Source organism: Nanorana parkeri, unplaced genomic scaffold, assembly GCF_000935625.1.
Source record: "Nanorana parkeri isolate BGI_ZX_2015 unplaced genomic scaffold, ASM93562v1 scaffold452, whole genome shotgun sequence".
Classification (NCBI taxonomy): domain Eukaryota; kingdom Metazoa; phylum Chordata; class Amphibia; order Anura; family Dicroglossidae; genus Nanorana; species Nanorana parkeri.
In genome coordinates this window covers 588,802-610,840 of record NW_017306720.1, presented here as the reverse complement: position 1 = coordinate 610,840, position 22,039 = coordinate 588,802, and the positions used below count along the sequence as shown (strand labels likewise).

The window sequence follows — 22,039 nt, the reverse complement described above, 5'->3', positions numbered from 1 at the left end:
TTACCCCCCCCCCCCCCTCTCATTATGGCCATGGCAGGTATACTGGGCCGCAATTGCAGAGATCTTGCCTCAAAGGTTCCTAAATGAAGAAACTATTTCTTAGCTCTCTGACATCAAGCAAAAACTAAAATGTGAGCTTCAGATGACCTTTCTATTTAAATTTAGGTCGGTAGGAAAGGCTACAGAACAAAAGTAGTGTTGTACATGTCAATATGCTGCAGTGATAGTGGATGGCGCCACTTCCAAGTAGTAAAGTGTATCACCAGCACAACAAAGTAAAATCTTCAACGAGTGGTCATTTTATTGATGTACACACATCTCGTCATAAAGCAACGTTTTCGGGGCCGCTCAGGGTCCCTTCACCTGTCATGCCCGATAAGGGGACCCTGAGTGACCCCGAAATGTTGCTTTATGACGAGATGTGTGTACATGAATAAAGTGACCACTCGTTGAAGATTTTACTTTGGTGTGCTAGTGATATATTTTACTTCATGAGAAGTATGTGACACATTGATGTAAATGGCAAAATTGTGCGCAAAACGTGCTCTACAACGCACAAAACCAATTACAATGTGTGTTTCCAAGCATTTCCTATTGGCTCTATGAGCACAAAATGTTGCGACAGGCGTTTTGCTTATTGCGACAAAATGCGCAGGTGTAAACAGGGGCCATAAGAATGAATGGAATTTTTGGGGGGAAGCTTTTTGTCGCGCTGATTCAGCTGCAACAATTCGCTCAGTGTGAACCAGGCCTTAAAAAAAAACTAACAACAATAGAGAAAAAAGAAACTGCATTATTTATTCTATCAGATTAAAACATTTAAAAAATGAAGAAAATCACCTTATTATACACTGTAACTTTATAAGAGCCTCAGTAAAAATGGAATGAATAAAAAATTGGTAAATTAAAACTGGATTCAATACCCTGAAGATTTAGGTTTTCACCTTGTTGCCTCCTCTCAGATGTACTTTGTTCTTTAAATCCCAGTGTTTTATCTCGCCTGACACTTATTAACGGCACACCAGGGATACGTCTATGAGTCTATATGTCCCTATATGACACTGCTTAAATATAATTTGCAATATATTCTCCATCTCCTATTTTTACAACAGGGACATTTTCTATTTAGGCTTTAAAAGTGAGCTCTAAAACAAAATTCCACCCCCTCCTGAGGTGGCTATAAGAGTTATTTGTGTGATGGAGACCTTTACTTTTAATGGGGACCTTTCTTTTACTAGGTTGGGGTCCCCTGAAGCAGATAAGATGCCCAAAGGATCATATTGTACAACTCTGACATCTACAAATCCAGATATAAGGACTTTAAAGGATGGTTTACATATATTCATACCCCTTTTACTGTGAACAAGAACACAATGCAGTTCTTGGACCTTGCTTTAATATTTATGGAATTTAATCATGTTACACAAATAAAAACAGATTAATCCTGTTTGATTTCTTCTCATGCAAAAATATATACAGTACAAGAACATTTATTATAAGACCAAATACATAAGAGCTAGTAGTCAGTGTTTGTAGCATTCAGAAATATACACAGCTCTAATGGATAAAGTGAATAGTGTAAGACTGCAGTACCCTTACATAATGCAGAGTGTGGAAATAGAACAGGATAATGCAGAGCATGTAACGCCCCCGCTTCTGCAATGAGACACGGTAGGCTGGAGCACACTAGTAATGAGCTGCTGAGTCAGCTGCTCCCCACAGCTGGGTACCAGGACCAGGGCTCTCTGCATCTTCTGCCTGTACTGCATTACATCTAGCCAGGCTGCAAACACAACACAACAAATGCTGGTTTATAGACATTTACAAGGAAATGTCCTGAGACTGCATATATCCTACAGGCCCTGATCAGCATAAGGTTGATAGTTCTGGTGAACACAAACTGTGTTATTGAAAAGCCCTTTTACTTTTTGAAGAAACGTGTGCATGCATTACCCAGAAAGCATCGCCTCACTAATTGCACTTCAGTTATGTTATTTCAGTGTGACTTCAACTAACAGATCCATGCTGAAATTCACAAAGATGTCAAAACAGTTCAGCCAAGGTTCTGGTACAGTAAAGGGTGTATGAAGCAATCAAAAACACATGGGACTTCACTATTACCAAGTTCATGCAACCTGCTTAAAGAGACCCTGCCGCTATAAGTTCCCAAGTAAAGCTTTACCTGTAAAAGAGGAATATGAATGCTTACCTCTCCTGCCACCCATGCCACAGAACACAGCTCCATTCATGAAAAATCATCCCCCAAAACTCAGCTCGGAAACGGCACTTCCTGAAAGGGTCTATTTCATTGGTGCCCAACGGCTCCCACCTGGTTACTCCAGCTGACTTCACACCATTTCAGGAGACAGTAGTGTCTTGGAGGTCAAAAGGAGAAAGCAATAAGAAGTGTGGGGGGCCAAGGAGATGCCCCCAGAAGTGTTTTTTTTTTCAAAGGACATTAGGGGGTGATTTTTTTATTAACAAAGTGGTGCTCAGCTTTACAGGTGGCAGGAGAATAGTATATACACTCTTCTTTTACATGTATAGCTTTGCTTGTAGACTTACAGACAGTGTCACTTCACTGTAGACTTAGCAACAGTGTCACTTCAAAGATGAGTTACATAGTGGTTTACTGTAGATAGATGCCACCAGCACACCAGAATAATTTCAAATCCAAAACGTTAATTTACTGAAACGTCATGTCACCAGAACAAGCTCTTTCGGGGGCCACGCAGGGTCCCCTTCACCAGGCTCGGCACATAGTGGTTTACAGGGCATGTATTCTTGTAGGATGCTAGAGTATAAGTCATGGGAGGAGAGAAGTATCATTTATAGAACACAGTGTAAGTAACATTACCTCTAAATTCTCATATTCCTGGACAGAGTTTGATGGCAGACCAATCCACTTAATTTCCTTCTTCTCCTTAGAGATAATATTCATTGCCATTAGTACATTGAGGGCATCATAAACTCTCCTCCGTATATTCTTCTGATCGTAAGCCTGAGAAATAAACAAACAACTGCTAAGTAACTTATTATTGCTTGGAGAACTGATTGTGCTGCAAATGATATAATTTCTTCTCATGCTACTAAAGGAATCTCCTGTGACATATCATGGCAGGCAGTAAGGTAGAATGAGTATATCGGTTGAAGAACATAGTACTCAACCCACTACCCAGCAAAGGGTACCTAATCAATACCTGTTACTAGCAAATTATTAATAACAAAGGTCTCACTGGCAAATGTATATATTATATGTGGCTTTCTCATATAGCTACTAATCTATGTGGATACCACATACATTAGAAATATTATGTGGATGCCACATGCTACGCAAAGGCCGTTATACAATATGCGATTCTGCCAAAACAGGCACATTTATAGTATAGCAATGAATAGATTGAGGTTACATCATCCTACTTCAATCTACAGCAACATATGAGAGATCTAGACCTTTCATTTTCTGTACCAAACCCACAAAATAGGTGTACATTTCCTTTCCCACCTACACCATTCCTTGCTAGTTATAAACTGATGAGCAGCTGCCATTTCCTCCTTTCGTTGTAGACTATACTTACAATGATCATCACTCAAATAAGCCATCACCTTATGTCTATGCATTGTTTTACCCGAAGGGATTGTCTTTCATTAACTTTTTCCACGGTGCTACTGTGTGACCAAGATTTACAACTTTCCCATTGGCTTTAAAGCAGCTAGAACTGAATATGCCCTACTATATGTGTTGAACATGATCCTGCATTGTTTGTCATTATGGCGTTTTGCATCAATACAACTAGAATTTAAATCACACTGTCATAACCTATGTATTGCAACATTGTCGATGCTTGTTAGAAGTACAACTATAGCAGATTAACAGCAAGACAATACAAATTTCACTTACCGAATCAGTGGCCAGGTGACCTGCAGAGGTGGTAAATTCAGCCACCAACTCATCAGCTACCTCGTTGTATGATGTAGTGCCTTTGGTTTGAACCTTTTCACAAACCTTCATAGAGAAATGCCGAAGACCCTTTCCACTCTTCTCCCCTCTTTTACTCCTTTTGCTTTATTTTGAAAAATAAAAAGGGACATATTTCAGCCTTACAAATGAATATTACAGTCTAACAGTCTTATTACAGAATACATAAGAACGGGAGTGCTACATATAAACAATTTAAAAAAATAGAATGAGGGCCTACTGCATCAACCACATAACTATTTCACACTCTTTACAATGCTGGGTCCCCCTCATAACTCACAAAATGAGAAACAAAAAATTGAATGCACATCAGGTTTAGACATATGATCAGAGCCACACATTACTGATGTAGCCGCTGATGGTGGATCCAAAGCACGAAGTGGAGGATGTCGGCACCCGACACACCAGTAAGTTTTGGATGCTAACGAGACTTTGGTCAGTCTAGCTCTGCAAGAGAGCAAAAATCTGACGCATAGACTGATAATTATCATTACTCTTCTTCTACAGGCCGCTTTAGATTGCCTTTGTGTCTTAGGTTGCCTATGCCTGGTATGTATGGTACGCAATGGGCATATAAAGATTTTTGTCAACAATTTAATCCTATGTATTACCAGCTTGGCAAAGAACATAAGTCTCACTGCTGAATACGCTATAGATCCTTGATTTCTTTTTATAAGCAGCATATATGTAAAACAGATTTGCAATGGTCTTTAATACATTATGTAAATTAACAGATTTTATAAATATATAACAGATTTTATAAATATAAACCAAGCTTGGCGTGTAATAAGCCTCTTTTCTGGATAGAATGGAAAAATCGGGTCATGGAAACAGTAGCTGGAGTCCTGGGTGTCTTTCCCAGAATGTACAGCAAATCCTGAGTACAGCTACATGCTGCGGTGTCTGGAAGAAAAGGTGCTGCAGATCACAGAAACGCTTCCTGACAAGTGGTTGCCACAGTGGCCAGGCACTCTGAGAAAGCATCCAGAAGGATTAGTTCCAGATTCCTTGTTAGGGACAGCAGCAGGAAGTGAATAGAAGTGGAAGAGTCAGAACTCTGCCAGAGACCAACTAGTCTGAACTGCTCAGCATTTACTGCTTTCACATAGAGGTCTTTATAGCATTTGCTTACTTCCATTGTACATTATAATGTACGCTGTGCGATAATACTCGCTCTACTTCACACTCCTAAGAATAAACCTCCACACAACTGTATATTCTGCACAGAATACTATAACATAGGGTCGAGAAACTCAAACAAAAAACATGGAAACTGAGCACATCTCTATAAGTAACTGCCTTTTATCTACTTATGGCCACACTTGCATAATTCCAGACTTTGCCAGCAGTTGAACACTCTTAGGGGTCTATTTATAAAATAACATTTCCATAAACATTCATCCAGTTCTGCGTGAATTAACCAGCTGCTGCAATAATGGGGCAGAATCAAATGTTCTTAGGCCATTTTCTCATCTGGATGAATGGTCTTCAAATATTATGGGCAATAGTGAATCAGAAAAATACCAAAATTATAGTCACTAGATGAGGTGAGGACCATAGGAAAACAAAGCATCCTAATAAGCACCTGGTCACACCAGCTGCATTGGGCTGCGCTGGGCATCCCAACGCAAAAACAAGGCAGTGGTGTGCCCTAAAAAAAAATGTATTGCATTGCACTGTGCTGAGCTGAAGGCGACAGAACTCCTTGAAATGTCACCCACCGCTGTCAGAATCACTGCAGTCACTGTTCATCTGACAATGTTATGCCCCATTTCTTTGGCAATAATCAATTGATAAACTTACTACTGTTGAATGGAGGGGTGCTGGCAGGGCCACACAGTGCTCAAATTTACACAAGAAACTTTCTTTGAATCTTTCTTTACAAACATATTTTTAGTTGCTCTCCATAGAATGTTTTTGGGGATTTCAGGCCATTTTATGGGCCATAGTGATGACTAAATCAGAATGTTCAGTTAAAGGAGAATTATGAGGCGAGTGATTTTCACTCAGTCTCATAATCTGAGCCGACCTGCGACAATGAAACTGTCACAGGTCGGCTCAGTAGATCGGGAAGTGAGCATCTAGATAGGCAGAGCCAGCTGTCACTCACGCAGCTGGGTGGATCCAGACCTAATTGTCTGGATCCGTTCCGTCTGCGGCGTCTCATTATACCGCGAGCTTCAGCTCGCGGTATACTGAGCTTTGGGTGACGGGAGGATGCTCGTTTTTGTCCTCCCGTTACCCTTAGGAGAACTATGGGGAATAGCCCTAACCTCATAGTTCTGCTTTAACACATTTCCCCTGAATGTTTGCATGCAGGTCTCCCTAATCTGTGGAGAATCAAGGAATTCAGGAATCCAGGTGATCATTAGTCCTCATCAAATAAGTCAAATCTGCATGCATACACATTATACAGATGAATCAAAAAACCTTGTGAATAAGTTTGTTCATCACTGGGCATGGAATATTTAAGAACTAGTCTTGCCAATTTCCCCACTCTCAGTCGAACCCAAACAGCCACTCAGCAGTCCAATTATTGACTTGGTACTACATGATTTCTTCACAGAATACCTAACCCCAACTCCTTGTCATCTCAAACCCTTACCACCTCAAACTTTGCTAAACTGTCTCTCCAGGCTCCTCAAACCTCATTTACTCCATTGGACCCCTCGCTCAACTGATAGAACCTTTCAAAACTCACCCCTCAGAGAAGTCGGCCTCTATAAACTCTCGGGAACGCTTTCTGTCCCTACAAAATAAGAGAGAGAGAGAATTATGTTATTACACAAGAATTACACAATGGGAGAACAAGAATACACTGGTAAAGGCTGAAACTTATAACTGGTAAAATGTAACAGAAATCATAAAATATACTGTATATGTATATACTGTATGTATATCATAGGGAAGTAGATGGGAAGTAGATTGATACGGCCAGAGGAGGCTGAGCTACCAAGCAGCAAATCAGAGGACCAAGGGTACAGAAATGAGTGTGTAGGGTCACCAATAAAACTTTTTTTTTTTGGTGTTACAAGGTTCCAGATTGCTCAGTCCATTAAAAATGGCTATTCTTCCTGCATCTAGCATTTTGCAAAAAATCCTTTAAAGTAAGATATTCCACTTATCAGTCAAACATGTAAGCATTCTCTAGTATTTCAACGCTGATGACCAACGGTTCAATCTTGTTCTTGAAGCAGCAGTCTAAGGACTCCATAAAGATAGCTCCAACTACTTTTCTGGGGAGCAAATCTAGGAAAATATAAATTTTGCAAAAATCCATGCATATTGATAAATTGGACTCTAAGCATGGTGCGGTTTAAGGACTATCCACTGTTGAGGACCAAAACAACATACCATAAGCTAGGGGTGCTTTGGCGTGATTGAACCCTTAGACCAACCAATGGTTGTTTAGTCTTTCCATGCATAAAAATAGATACGTAATAACGAACAGATGACTATGTAGCAGAGTGTGCCATGTCAAAGCCTAACCCCCCTTATATAGAGTATGACATTAGGAAAGAAAACATGCATCCAAACCCTATCACTTACCCAGGAATCCAGCTGGTTGTGTCTGTGATGTGGCTCTGAGTGACCATGGCTGAGGTAGCCGTAGAGAACTGTCTCCTTATGAGAAGATCTGCTCCGGCGTTCAGTCTCTGAGGAGTGCTTATAATCTAGAAACATTAGGAAAAAAATAATACAGTATTAATTCCAGAATGATATCCAGTTTATTATGTCTCAATTTCCCCAAAGTCCTTCTCATTCTTTGAAGCTGCAGAGACCATTGTAGGGGCACAGAAATTTGGGAATTTCTAGCAAGAACTTTGACACTAAGAGTACAGACTATAGCCCAGTGGTTCATTATAAGATAGAGTTTAAGATTACATGATAAGAAACAGTAATTTCATTCTTTGGGGGGTCAGTCAACTATCTGCAACTCCAGCCAAAAGTCTCTGGTTTTAGATAGAATGGGGAAGGTTGGAAATAATCAAGTTTTTTACAGTTGTTTGGGCCCCATCGGGGAGATTTATGGTTTAGGTTCTGTTGACTGATATCACCAGGACATGAAATAAAGAAAGATCTAACATTTTACTACTGACACCCAAAGAGCAGGTAAAGGAAAACCTTTCAAATGAGGACACCTGTTTTAGTGACAACTACGAAAGGAAGGATTCCACCCGCTTTAAGGAGATTTCCTCTCACTTCTGTATGCATTGTGTTTGATCTGTTGTGTCTCTTGACATGTAGCGAGGGGAAATCTCTGCAATGGAGTTGCAGATAGCTATAGGAACCTAGCAAGGGTTCAAACTCTTTCCCACTGTTTCCAAAGCTAGGAAAAGTTTTGGTTGGAGTTCCACATTAAAAAGTGTTACAATCTTTTGGACTGAGTCGACTAATGGCTCTTTATACCTCTTGGCAATTCCAGTGGAAAGTCCCTGCGGTCATACTTCCTCCAAAAGCTTAGAGTTTTGAGTGGTTCCAACCATCTTTGTGTGTTACCATTCCTTATGTTGCATTCCCTACAACTTAAAATAAATGACCATCCAACTGGGAGTGAGGGACGGTCCAGTAATGGGCATGGCTAGTTCTATACCTAGAAACTTAAGCCTGTGATAGTGGAAAAAGATCTGAGTAGAATACAGTAGATGCCTGGCAGTTTATCTTGGGAGTGCAGATGTGATTCTAGATTCTTCGTACACATTTTGTGCTCACACTACAATATGTAATGCACTTGGAGATTATATTGCTTTTTTATATAAAGTAAGTGATGTACAGAAACCCATATCAACCACATTTCAGAACAAAAAATAGTGGTTTCTGCAGGTTACCTTACTTTGACCCTAGCATAGCAAGTTCTTTACGAAGCTTAAATATATTCTAAATGTTTTTACGCATTCGTGTGACATTTCTGATAGAAGCATATTACCTCAAACACAACATTTTTATTTTTATTTTTCCTGAGTATCAATATTCTGGATTAAGGACATGCCGGTGGTGACCCAACAGCCGCAGGTGGCAATATGCCCCTCTTTGACATACTCTTTTTGAACAAACAATAAGTAATCTACCCATTTAGAGTGAGCTGTAACTTTTGTTGCACCCCAATCCTGCAGTAATCTCTGTTCCTGACAAATTCCCTTATACAAAGTTAAAAGGACAGTTACCTTTGCTATGGGGGAAAGGAAACATTTATCATTAATACATAATAAACACCTTTTTTTTTTGCTCGAAGTGGGCAGTGGAGCTTGGATCTATTTGCTCCTATTGCCATAAAATGATTGTCAATCTATGTAAAAAAATGTGTCTTGGATCAGACCACGATTCCCCTATCAGGGAGCAGAAGAAAACAACCGTGGCTCATTTTTAGAGAACAGTGAATTGGCAGAGTTGGCTTTGTCAGACTGACTGCCATGGTTTCCCCTGCGAAATGGACGGCATCAGGAGTGTGTGCAATCTCTCTTCCCACTGCAGAAACATGCTATTGACTTATATCAGAGCACATAAACAACTCGGGAACATCTGATAAAAACAAATGGTCCAATCACTTCTGCACATTAAAGCGCCATCTTCCGCTAAGCTTATGTAGTGTCCAGCCAGTGCGGCAACTGCAATCCTTCCTGCTGTCTGATCCTCAGACTGACCAGGGGAAAAAATGAAGTATTACGGCAGCCTAGACATGGAACAGTCATGAAAAAAATATAAAAATATCCCACAACAACAAATATTTCATACAACTCAAAAAATAGGTACGAAAATTCTTGTCAAATCTGTGATGTATGTTTATATCTCTATCTACCAATTGAAGCATTTCAAAAATGTGCTATTTGTTGCTTTGCCTGCATTTATAGCATTGCAGCTACGGATGGGTTAATCGTCGCAAGCCAGAAGCGCGCAGTAGGTGCATAGAAAAAAAAAAGAAAAAAGATTAATGATAGTCACATGGGAGATCCAAACACAGGTCCAATCCCTCCCCGTCCAGTCGCAGGCCCCCCAGAACACACGTCACTGCTGCTCTTGGCTGACCTCAGGTCCACCTCTCGGCTTTGATCTCCACCGGAAGCTAAGCTGGGACCCCAGGCTGCGACCCTTCACTGGATGCTTTACTGCAGGTCTCAGAGACCTACAGAGAAAGACAGGCGTGCAGTGTCAATCATTGATACATCCTCTCCGGCTGCACAAACATTTAAAGCCATAGCCTGTACTGCTGAAACCTTTTGCACTGGTACATGGGTACTGTGGTGTTTTCATTCATGGGGGCAGGTGTGGAAAAGTTAAATGAAAACGCTATACGGGTTGGATGGTTTTGTCATAAAATGTGCAGAGGGTAAGAGGAGTATGTGACGTAGCTCTGCTGTGATCTGGTGTTTCCTGTCATCAATGCACATAGTGATAGTGAAAACAACAATAAGATCATAAGCAGAAATGAAATGTTTTAGGTACTAAGCAGAACGGAGTATATAACATGAAATACTTCCCAGCAAGTTACTCTTTTACACCCATAATCTCATAATAGAACACTAGTAATAGTAATATCAAGAATTCACATAATATTTCCATCTGATCCACACATGCACAGACAGATGTCCAGGGCCAAATTTACCATTAGGCACATTAGGTCTATGCCATATAAGGTGCCAGAAACAAAGGGGCAGGTGGACCCTATATAGCTTTCAGCCACACATTTTTCTTCTATCAGAGGAAATACCGTCATCTCCTATATGTTTATTACACATTGCTAAAGCTAGCCATGCATGGCATGAATTTCCGCCAGTTAAATAGCCAACATTTTGGCCCTGTCGCACCAACTTGGCTCAAAAAACCTCAATTGAAAAATCAAAGGAGCTGGGCAGAAAATTGTTGGCTAAACAGCAACTGCAGCCAATCAGATCTAGTCACCAACAGTTGCATGAATATAATACCCGGCAGCAGGGGGAATCGAGTGGTTTTCTAAATGTTCATGGCCAGCTTTACAAAGTGCTAAGAATAGTAAGGACCAGTAAAAGATGAGAAGGCTTTGTGGGAAAGAGGAGAACCTAGAGGAGGAGCAATGCTATGGGCTCCAAAGATTGAGTGTCTACCAGTTTCAGTAAGGGAATCCAGCACTCCATATTGTTGCTGTATTATGGCAGTCTTAGATTAGCTTTGACTGGAGCACAGCTACCCTTTTGGGGGACCGGTGTCTATCCCAATCAGCCAGATTAGATTTTGTTGTCTATTTGCCTTTATGAAATGACTAGAGATAAAATTACACTTTCTACTCCTGCCCAATAGGAGGTTATAGATGGATCACCATGCAATCATGGAATAGGAGATGAGTAGGTTGGCTAAAGGGTGGAAAATTCTGTCCAGAAGAGATCTCTGCACATACACTGGCTTTAACATTCCTCCTCTTCAATTGTGGATGTCTATTTGATTTCTGATCCAGAAAAAAAAACATTCCATAGCCCATTCCCATTTTCTATTCCATGTAATCTGTGCTGTCCAAAAACATAATGGAGTCGAGAGAGCATTCAGGGGCAAAATATTTGCAGGCTGTCAGACAAGACACAGCAGACAAACTGCTCTCCATTGCAAGGAAATGAGACAAATATTAACAATTAAATAATAATAATAATAGAAGACCTGCATTCCTCACTAATTCTGCAATCAATTAAAATGGATGCTAACCTACAAAAAATTGCACAGCGAAATTCCAGAACTCTTAAAAGTAAACTTTTCTGGACATGTTACTTTTTTTTTAGGTTTCATCTTTCTATAAACCTTGCCAGTTTCAGGCCCTCCTTTAGTATTGTTGTGGAAGATGGCAGATATACATCACTATGAGTGAATGACAGGTCTGCTTACCGTTTCACATCGTCCTTTGTTAATAGCTGAGCACAGTGTTTGCAATAAATCTGCACTTGGCCAGACTCGCAGGCTTTCCCGACAGCTCAAGGCAGACCTTACCATACAGCATGCTCTGAAAATGTGCTCTTGCTTTAACCTGCCAGCTCGCTGCCTGCCCCTATATGAGAACGCACTTCCTTCCTACTTACTGTAAGTGACACACTGCTTTATTTTAGTTGTGGAAGCTTCACCCTCTCACCAAAACAATCATATATTGAATCTGTGGACTAATCTCCATCCAGGGCCAATCTGAATTATAACTGGGCTCAGATCATCCACTGCTATGTACAAAAAGTAATCTTTACCTGACTAGGACATTGTCCCCTCCAAGGGATGCCTACAATTTAGATCATTTTGGAGGAAGTTTTACAGGTCTCTTTAGGTTTGTGGACAAGGCTGTTTGAATAAAGTTTAAACCTGATATTGAACATATTTTAATGCTATTAAAATTCAGATTTATTTTATAGACTGAAATAGTTAAATTATAGGTCTGGTCAAATTAAAAAAAACAAACATATGTAGTTCTTCTCTGCAGTACATGTACATTTTGCCAAGTTTATCCCTTTAAAACACTACAAGTACAAAAAATACTTGGTAATCCTGCCAGAAATCCAGTAAGCGCAGGACATATTGTAGTGAGCCAACTACACTGGCTATGCTGCACAGAAATCCTAAGCAATGTTGTTAGCCCTGCCTCTCTTGCCCTCCCTTCTGCTGGACTACAGAACTTTGCCTATCCCCCATGCCCCATGTCTCTCTCCATATACACGCACTGATGCTACTGCCTTGACTCCCAAGACCTTTCCACATTCTGTGTGTAGGAAAAAGGCTCTTGGGAGATGTAATTGTGTGGGGGAATGCCAACATGAATTAGGAACGGACATAGGGCACCCTGCTGATTTGTTCCCAGCTTCCTACCAGCAGCTGTCCCTGAGAATTTTTTTTACAGGCCTAATGATGTGGTCTGAGTGTAATACAAGTTGTTTCCTAGACAAACTAAAAGAAAATAATGCTGGGGCATAATCTAGAAGGGGAGGATTGGGGGTAAATTTGGGTCATGCCTATACAAACCCTTTAAGTTATTCAGTTATGCAAGAAAAACATATATATATATTGCTAAATGTTTTAGCATACTTCATTTAAAACCTTTAACGGTTGTTTCTACAATGGACATTATATATATACATATATTTTATTCAAAAAAGCAGTATTGCAGTGTGCAATCCTTGCCAACAGCGGCAAGGGGATGCAACCAGGCTGGCCCGCGCATCGCCCCCTCTCAGCTGCGCCTGAGGCGCATGCCTCACTCGCCCCATGGTAGCTACAGCCCTGCACAGGTGTATAAAATCAAGCACCTAGTCATGCAGACTGCAAACATTTGTGAAAGAATGGGTCGCTCTCAGGAGCTCAGTAAATTCAAGCGTGGTACCGTGATAGCAGCGGGCAACCTGGTGACATACTTAACCTAGCAAAGCTGGTGTAATAAGGAAGATATTTAAGACCTACCGGGCTAGTGTATCTGGGCATTTGCATTTTGCTTTTTTTTCTGGTTGTTCTTGATCCAGTTCATGATGAACCAGCTAAAACTCGCTCCTTGGGTGGCCCTGATGGCAGCTTCCCACCCAACATCCTTCGATCTGGAAATTGAAGGAGCTGGGCGGAAAATTGTCAGCCCGGTATTCTAACACGGGCACATCCAGAGCTGTGAAAATACAATGGCCCAGGAAGGGGGATTCTTCAATTTATGCTGTTTAGTATGGATGGAAGAAATGGAGGTATGGAGGAATCTGCTAGATTTTTTTTTTCATCCAGCCTCCATGGCCAGCTTTAGCCATGCTTGGAGTATGAAGGTCAAGTAATATAATTTAGTATTGACACTGCAAATTGACTTCAGAATGTCATAGCCTCCTATTGCATGCTTTGTTGATAATTACTGGGTCAACTAGATTAAAAAAAAAAAAAATGGCTGACTTTGGTGATATAGCAGCAAGGTGCTATGTGGTGCAATGTGGCAGGCTGTGGCTGTTAAAGGACAACTATACCTTTATCAAAAACTTTCTAACTTTCTAAAACATATAGTTTCAATATTTTCATAAGGAAAACCTGAAGGCAGTCATGGCTGTCTAAATGCTAATTGACCACCTATCATGGTGACCCTTATGTCTCAATACTTTGAGTCACTGACCTGGAACAAATATTCACATAAGGACGTCTTACATTTTCTGACTCTCCTGAATACTATTTTAAATCAGTGACTGAAAGTACCAAAGCCAGGATAAGACAAGGCAATCAACAACTGCAGCTCCCTCTCTCATGACAGGTTTGCTTTAAGACATCAGAACAAATCATTCCCAATCAGGTCCCTAATACTTTTTAAGAAAATACTGCCACAGCCGTCTGGCCCTGTGAAAACCAATTAAGCTGTTTGGTTATCGTGCAATAGTTGCCAGAATTCCGCGGGTAATGTTACCTTGTGTCTCTCCTGCTCAGCGGGTTTGTTAGAGGAATTATTTTCACATGTGCAGTCAAACATTCCGAGCGCTTTCTTACAAACAGAAAATTTGCTTTACTTTTCAAACACTTACTCCCACCCTGACTTAACCCGTTCTGTTGTCAGGGCACCTCAGACTGAAGAAACAAATGTAACTGTAGCAGTAGGATAATAAGACCAGATGGATTTACACTTGATCATTTAAGCATGTTCATGATGTATAAATGACCATAACAGATGACCTTGGCACCTAGGGAAGTTAACCGAAAAATCGTTTGGACACCAAAATGTTATCACTCATGCAGGGTTATTCAATACAGAGTGAAGAGTTTGGAGAAGGCAGGAGAAGTGAACAAACTAGGACAACATAGCTGAACTGGAAAGTGAGCTCAATTGGAGAATGTTTCGAAATCAGTTATGTTGTCCTAGATTGTTCACTTTTCCAAACTCTTCACCTTTTAGTGAATAACCCTGTTGGTCTTCTAAAAGCTAAACTCTGAAACTTGTGCAGCAACAATAATTTAAGCACTGGTTATAAAAAGAAGAAAGACAAAAATATTTGTATAGCTCAGATCGTGAATGTTTCATTTCAATCGAATCTCGCCCCAGCTATTGATTGCTGACTCTGCTTTGAAGTGAAGATTGGTCTCCCATGTCTATGCCCCCTTAGACAAAAGAGCTGCACGCGGCTTTGTTACTTTAGCTACCTACAGACCACAGATCTCAGCAGGTCACTGAAGGAACATGAGCATTTTGGTCGTTTGTGTAGGCACGATGCAAAAGCTCTCAGGGAAACCTACCTGCAAACCTCTGCTGACCATACAAGTAGAGAAAGTTATGCTTTAAAATTGTAACTTCAGCCTCCAAGAGGTAGGATGTGTCCTCAGGATTATATTATTTATAATACATTTATAATACAGATCATTTTTTTTCGGTACTCGCCGATACCAATTACCGAGTAACGGAAGTCCCATTCAGGAAGCCATGTGGCGTGTAATGACTCGCCACCCGGCTTCCCGATTAACAAGAAAGTCCCCTCTTACCTTATTATGTGCAGCCTGTCACCCCCGGGGCCTCCTCCAGCGAGAACGCGGCCTTCCTCCGGTACCCAGCCGGAGCCGTCTGGCCAATCAGGAAGCCGGGCGCCGTGTAATGACGCGAACCCCTGCTTTCTGATTGGCCGGCTCCATGCTCCCTCGTCATGAGGTTTTCTGTAATAAAGACCAGTCACTGCTGTTCACGCCCCTTGTGCAGGGTGACTGGTCTTGTTTCCACCTCATCCTGTAGTTTTCTGCAGGCAGCCTGTATTGCACTGGCTTATTAAGCCTAGTGATGATGTCATTGCTACATACCAGGGACTACCTGGGTTTTCAACGGCATTTGGTGCAGACAAAGTGGATTTATATCCTTTGTGGCAAAATAAACATTTTAAACATATGTTATATAGACACTAGTGTTGAAATATACAGGGTTCAAAGAAAATCAAATTTTAATAGTGCATTGTGCACGACTTCCCTTACTCCTCAGTTTTGCTTGCAAGCACACCTTCCTAGCCCATCCACCCAAAGCCACAATTTCCTCTATGTACAAAGCCTTTTTCCTATCCTGGGCACCAGGAACTTTCCCTGACCCGGCCACCATGTAGTTCTTCTGCCTTTGAAGTGATGTGAGAGGACCCTGTCACTGCTGGAAGTGTCACTGCCACCAATAGGAAGTGTTCACGTCACTCAAGCAGTGATGTGGACACCCAAAGAAGATCCCCGCCAGATGTAAACAGAGGAAGAGAGGACTTGGGACCCGAACGTCAAGTGGCCGCGGCTTTAGGCAAGTAAAAAAGGAAACATTTTTTGCCAGTGATCAGAGGGGGGGGTTGTTTTGCCCAGAATTGGGGTAAGTTTCCAAGTCTGAACACCTGCTGCAACCATTTAACAAGATCCTATTCTATCTTGAAGTGATTTTATTTTATGAAGAATGGGCAATAGGTTTGAAGGCATCTAAAGTTGAGCAGCAAAACCTCAATGCTCCAAGATGCCAGAAACAGAGCCAAGAATTATGGCCTAGTGAGCTCATTGCTGGAGAAACGTAAGAAGCCAGCAGGTGACTAAGACTTCTTTAACTAAGAGATCACTTTTGGACAGACTGATCCTTTAATACATTCAGCATCTTGCAGTTTTATATATAGAACTACTGGCTGGTGACTTCACTCGCTCTGCAGAACCTCCTATTTGGCTCAGCTTCTGAACAACTCATAGGAAATCCAATCAACGCATAGGAAAAGCATGTTTGAAATATGTCCAGAACAGAAGCAACTAGGTATCTGCTACAAATACTTCTACAATCCCGGCAGCAATATATGTAGAATGTTTTTTTCCCCCTTTAAACAAAGGCAGTCTTATCTTAAAGGAAAAGTGTAATTCACTTTCAGAGATAGGATATTTTGAGTCAAAATTGCAGTGGTGATTTTATATACGAGTTTCACATTTTACATGCTTGCTAGAATATATTTTTATTGCATTAAATGCCAAGATTTGTAGATTAGCCACTACAATTATACCTCCTTCTTGGTAGAAAAGTCAAATGAAATAAAACAATTGCTGGAAGGTAAGGATTTCTGGCAGAAGAGACCTGCAAAGTCTCTACTGCCAAAAAAATGTCTTCCTCTCTCCCCCAACAATTTTTTCTGTGTACAGTGTACTCTGCATATTGCATGCTGTGGATGGATCTGGTGCCAGGGAGGATGTTACTCCTGCATGCATGGGCAGAAATTACATCATCGGTGGCCATCCAATGACCAAAGAGGATGCCTGGAAAATGAGAAGTGGCGGCAGTGTAGATGGCGACGGCGAGGGACCCAAGATGCATTAGGCAGTGCTGGAGAAGGGCACACTTGTAAGGTAAGTGTACCATAATGTGCAAGTATATACAATTTGTCAAATATGCAAGTATGCACATTATGGCAAATACCCAATCATCACTTAGGAGTTCACAACCACTTTACCAACAATTGAGATATGGTTTCAGTCACACAGGAACTACATTGATTTGAATGAGTAGCCTGACTATAGCCCAGCTCAAAAATCACACAATTCCTCCATCTATGCTAAACAGTGTGGATACAGGTATCTCCCATGCAGGCTATTGTACATAGACATGTACATTTAAAAATCTAAAGTACACTACCCTTAAAATTAACCAGTGGCCATGCTATGGTCATCTCAAGTATTTACACATTCCTAACAAGTAGTTAATGAGCTTTAAAACTCACCAGCCTGTGTAGCAGCAGAAAGTGTGGAGCAATTCATCTTCAAAGTTCACAGCAGAAGCACATTCAAGTTTTTTTCTTAGCAGATCTGCTCAACCTGATCTCCCTACTAGAGCACCAAAGTGTGGGAAATCCCTGGAGGTCACCAGAACTAGTCCCCATTGGAAGATTTGCCATCTATTCCTGTTCTGATGAAAACCCAAAATTTAGAATTTTCTTTCACTTTCAGTGATAAAGGTCACCAGGAAAAATAGGAGGGGTAAAGCTCTCTGACGGGGACACAGACATCAATAAAACCCTGACAGATGCCCTAACCTCCCTCCACTCAACCCCCCCAAAAAAGGTCTTGGCTTCAGTTCCTCTAAGTCTGCAGGAGATGTGATAAATCAAACAGGTTTTTTTAGTGCTGTAGTTAAATTCTTAGTCTTAGCTGCAGGACTACTGTCACTGTTACAGCTGTGTATCTACACACGGCAGTCACTACATGTTTGTAAACCTAAGATGACATATGGGAGTGTGTCTGGAGGCCACACACTCGCTGTGGCTCCTTCTTTTGGTGCGTTTCTCTTTGGGTATGCTTGTTGTAAATCCCTTTCAAGCACTCTTCCCCAGCACATGACTCTCTAGCAGTGATATAACTAAAAGCCCCAGCATGCTCTACATACAAACTCTAGCTGGTGGGGATGCTGGGGCCTGTCATTCCAGAACAGCTGGGGAGCCATGGCTTGGGGAAGGCTTGGTTCCGCTGCCAGTATCTCTGGATTGACTGCTTGTGCTGGCATGTGGTTTTTAGCAATAACCTGTATGTATGCATGGTTTTATCATAGTGCCAGGTCAAATCACACCCCTGACTGTGATCTATCATTACAATATATGGAACTAGAGGTGGTGAGAATTAATGGTGATAAGGGGTTAAACAACTTGAAAAAGCTATACATATATACACAAACAAGGTCCTTCTCACCTAGTGTTTCTGTATGTCAATGATGCTTGCCGTTTCTTACTTGTCTAAACAATTGTACAGCGCTGCAAAATTTGTTGGCGCTATACAAATAATTGTAATTGTACATTAGAAATTTTCCTGCTTCTGTGTTTTTGTTTTAACATGTTTCAGAAACATAGACTACAAACACATACAACCTGATTTGTATCCAGACTGCGGTAAACACTGATCATAGCAGTTAATAATGCCATGAAATGTATGAAGAGCACTCAGATTGCTTCTACACAGCTGGGCCAGGCTAACACACCACATCTGAAACACCAGTGCCACCTACAGGCAAATCAAGGTACTTCACCACATTAATATCCAGCAATAGAAAAGCACTGCACAGTGATCATTTATAGGGACAGAAAGTTATACCTGTTTGTTGGTGAGCTGCACGCTTTTTAAACAACTTGAGGGCACTTTTGCTAAGAAGCGTAGGACACACAGACAGTGAAATATGAAGCAGTTTGTTCTGGTACCGGGCTACCAGCACAGGACCTGCGTGCATATTGCTCAGGGACCGCCAGCACAGGATGAGAACAGTATGTAGTACAGCAGGGTTTATTATTTGAAGGTGGAGGGTCAAGGTCACACTTCTGGTGTTAGGTTGGGTGTTAGAAGGTTACGTGTTGAGGACCAACTTCATGGTTAGTATATGAGGCTCACTTTAGGGTTTAGGTTAAGCTTAGAATTAGGGTTGCAGGGTCTTATCTAAGAAATAGGGTCACCTATTGCTGGTGAGTTGATGCCAGAATGGCTAATGTGACATGGCTCTAAACACTGAAGTTACTCCTTAGCTAAAACCCCACAGTGATCTGGCTGCTTGAAATTTGCCGCCAGATATAAAGATTGCAAGTGTTACATGGCCTCAACGGTCCAAAGTGGGGGAATATTGGTAGGGGCTTGTTTTAAGGGTTAGGTTGAATGTTCAGGTAAGACAGTGACAAATGCTAGAGAGGGGTGCTTTAGCGTAGAGAACACTGGTTTATTGTACATTAGGTGTGCTGTAGATTGTTGTTTAGACCACTATCTCCATGACATATAACCCGGCAGCCGACTTTAAAATATCAATAGAAAAGCAATAATCTTAGAAAAGAAAGAAAAAAAAAGAAAATAAAGTACTTTAAAAAAAATGCCTCGAAGAACTGCAGGAAAATAAACAATAAAAAACTTACCCTTGTAGTGCGACTATCCCTGCACTACAAGGCTTGCATGCTAGGGGGCTCAAATAAAGCAGATATACTTACCTGATCCTCAGCCCTATGGCAATCAGCGCTCACCTCTCTACTCTTCCGCTCCAGCAATAAAATGTCCCTTAGTGTCCTCGCATCTAATGCTGATCAATGGACCTGCATTAGACATGATGACATCAGTGTTCCTTTGACCACTAGAGCCCAGGGGAGATATGGCTGTGGGGAAAGATCTAGCAGCCCGCAGGGAGCCAGTGGGACAGAGGATCAGGTAAGTAAATCTGCTTTATTTGAGTCCCCTAGACAGAACGAGCACTTAAACCTTGCAATGTGAGGGTAGCCCCACTGCAAGGGTACGTTTTGATCTTCCCGCTGAAGTTAAAGCCGCTTTAAGCTGGCCATACACTGCTTTCATTTTTAGTTGGTTCAGGTTACCTGTCCAAAAATGGAGCCATAGGTTGCCCTGTTGGTCCCATCGGCTTGACAAACTGAGTGAAAAATCAAAGGAGCCGGCAGAAACCTGTCAGCAGAGCAGTGACTGTTAGCCAATTAGTTGTGGGTGTGTGGCTGCCTGAATACAGTAGCCAGCAGCAGGAGATTCTGCTAGCCATGCGGTTTAGTGTGGAAAGGGGAATCAAGTCGTTTTCTCTCGAACTAAAAAAAAAACAAAACAACTTCATGTGTATGGCCAAATTTCGGCCCCCTATACACAAATGTGCAATGTGTGGCAGGGAGTTACTGCATGCACACTGATGTGCGGTATTCCACACAATAACAGGTGTAGCATTATATTAATTCCCAATTAAGTAGTCTGTTTATTTTAAATGGGGTGCCAGAAATGTATGGTGTGCTACAACGCACATGTGTTAGGGTGCATTTGCAAGGGGCGTGGAATGGCACCACAGGTCATCCTTTACCATACATTGAGGTAACGCACAGTAAACACACTTTACTGAAGATCTGAAGTCAGTCCTAAGTAGATCTGTCACGGGGGAGATATGGAGGCTTCCATTGCAGAACTTCTTTTAAAAAGGAGTACTTTATGAGTCACTGACCTGGAACAAGTATGCAGATCAATAAATTCTAAGAAAATGTACTTCTCCCATGACAGCAAATACATCATTTCTCTATTGTGAAAGCAGCTTGTGTTCATCTGCTTCCATAATCCTAATAGGTGTAAGATGGATGGAAGACGAACTAGCTCGGTACATTTCCTATGAAAGAAAGATGACAACACACGGCTCTAGAGGGCGATCATGAACATACGATTTAAAAGAAACAACCAGCATATAAACCAGATCCATTAAATAAATAGGAATATGCAACTATTGCTCTTTAAAGTTATTATGTGGATCGCTGCAGGTAAAATATCTGACTTAGTCAAGTGAAGCAACACATTTAGGAAGAAAACAGCCCCGCTGAGGCTTTATGAATTATAGGTACTACAGGAAGTGGATTGATTGTGGCTCTGGTGTTTCACGGCATCTTAAAAATGAACGCATGGTTACATTTATTATCCAAAATCCTAAGGCTAAGGTCACATGGAAAGTTTCCAAGGCCAAATGCCAAGACAGAGAGGAGACACATTTCTGAGCATACCACAAACAGCTTTTGTAAAAGTGACATTTGAATCCACATCATCGGCACTTTGCTGAAGTTCATATCATGCCCCTTAATTGCCAGGTGTTCTTGCACCCTCATGCCCAGAGTTATTTAGATCAGTACGCTTTAAAAGTTTACTTTTTTTCTTTGTACCTTGTTCTCCCCCAATTGCCACAATGTTTTTCATCACAGTGTAGCAGTGATTATCCCTTGACAGTGGGGGTGCTCCTGTGTGAGTGCAGTACAGAACAGCTATCTACCATGTCATTCTTTATCTTGGTGCCTTAAAGGGGAATTCCACCTTTAAAAAAAAAATAACAACAAATGCACACATCTTCATAAAGAGAAAAATTAGCATTTATAATTTTTTTGCATAGGAGGCGACCAAGCATTGCAACTGAGATCAGTGGATTGCAGGTGCAGTGCTCTGGCTCCTGCAGCTTCACTAACATGGGCAATAGAAAGTGTTAATGGACTATGAATGAGGTCATGTCACCGCACTTGTATTCCATTAAAGGAGAACTATGGGGTTAAGTCTTTTCCCCATAGTTCTCCTTAGGGTAAAGGGAGGACACAAACTAGCGTCCTCCCGTCACCCTAGGCTCAATATACCGCGAGCTGCTGCTAGCGGTATACTGAG

The 22,039-nt window shown here is 41.3% G+C and overlaps 1 protein-coding gene across 1 annotated transcript in view; it reads right to left on the bottom strand.

Annotated features, from left to right (window-relative positions):
- TFDP2 (transcription factor Dp-2) overlaps nucleotides 1-22,039 on the bottom strand; it is a 73,108-nt gene that overhangs the window by 17,958 nt on the left and 33,111 nt on the right. Inside the window, exons 3-6 of the mRNA XM_018560369.1 lie at nucleotides 7,529-7,653; nucleotides 6,681-6,728; nucleotides 3,902-4,064; nucleotides 2,858-3,001 (exon numbers count right to left, since the gene is read on the bottom strand). Of these exons, the coding sequence (XP_018415871.1) occupies nucleotides 2,858-3,001; nucleotides 3,902-4,064; nucleotides 6,681-6,728; nucleotides 7,529-7,653 (480 nt within the window). The remainder of the gene's footprint in view (nucleotides 1-2,857; nucleotides 3,002-3,901; nucleotides 4,065-6,680; nucleotides 6,729-7,528; nucleotides 7,654-22,039) is intronic.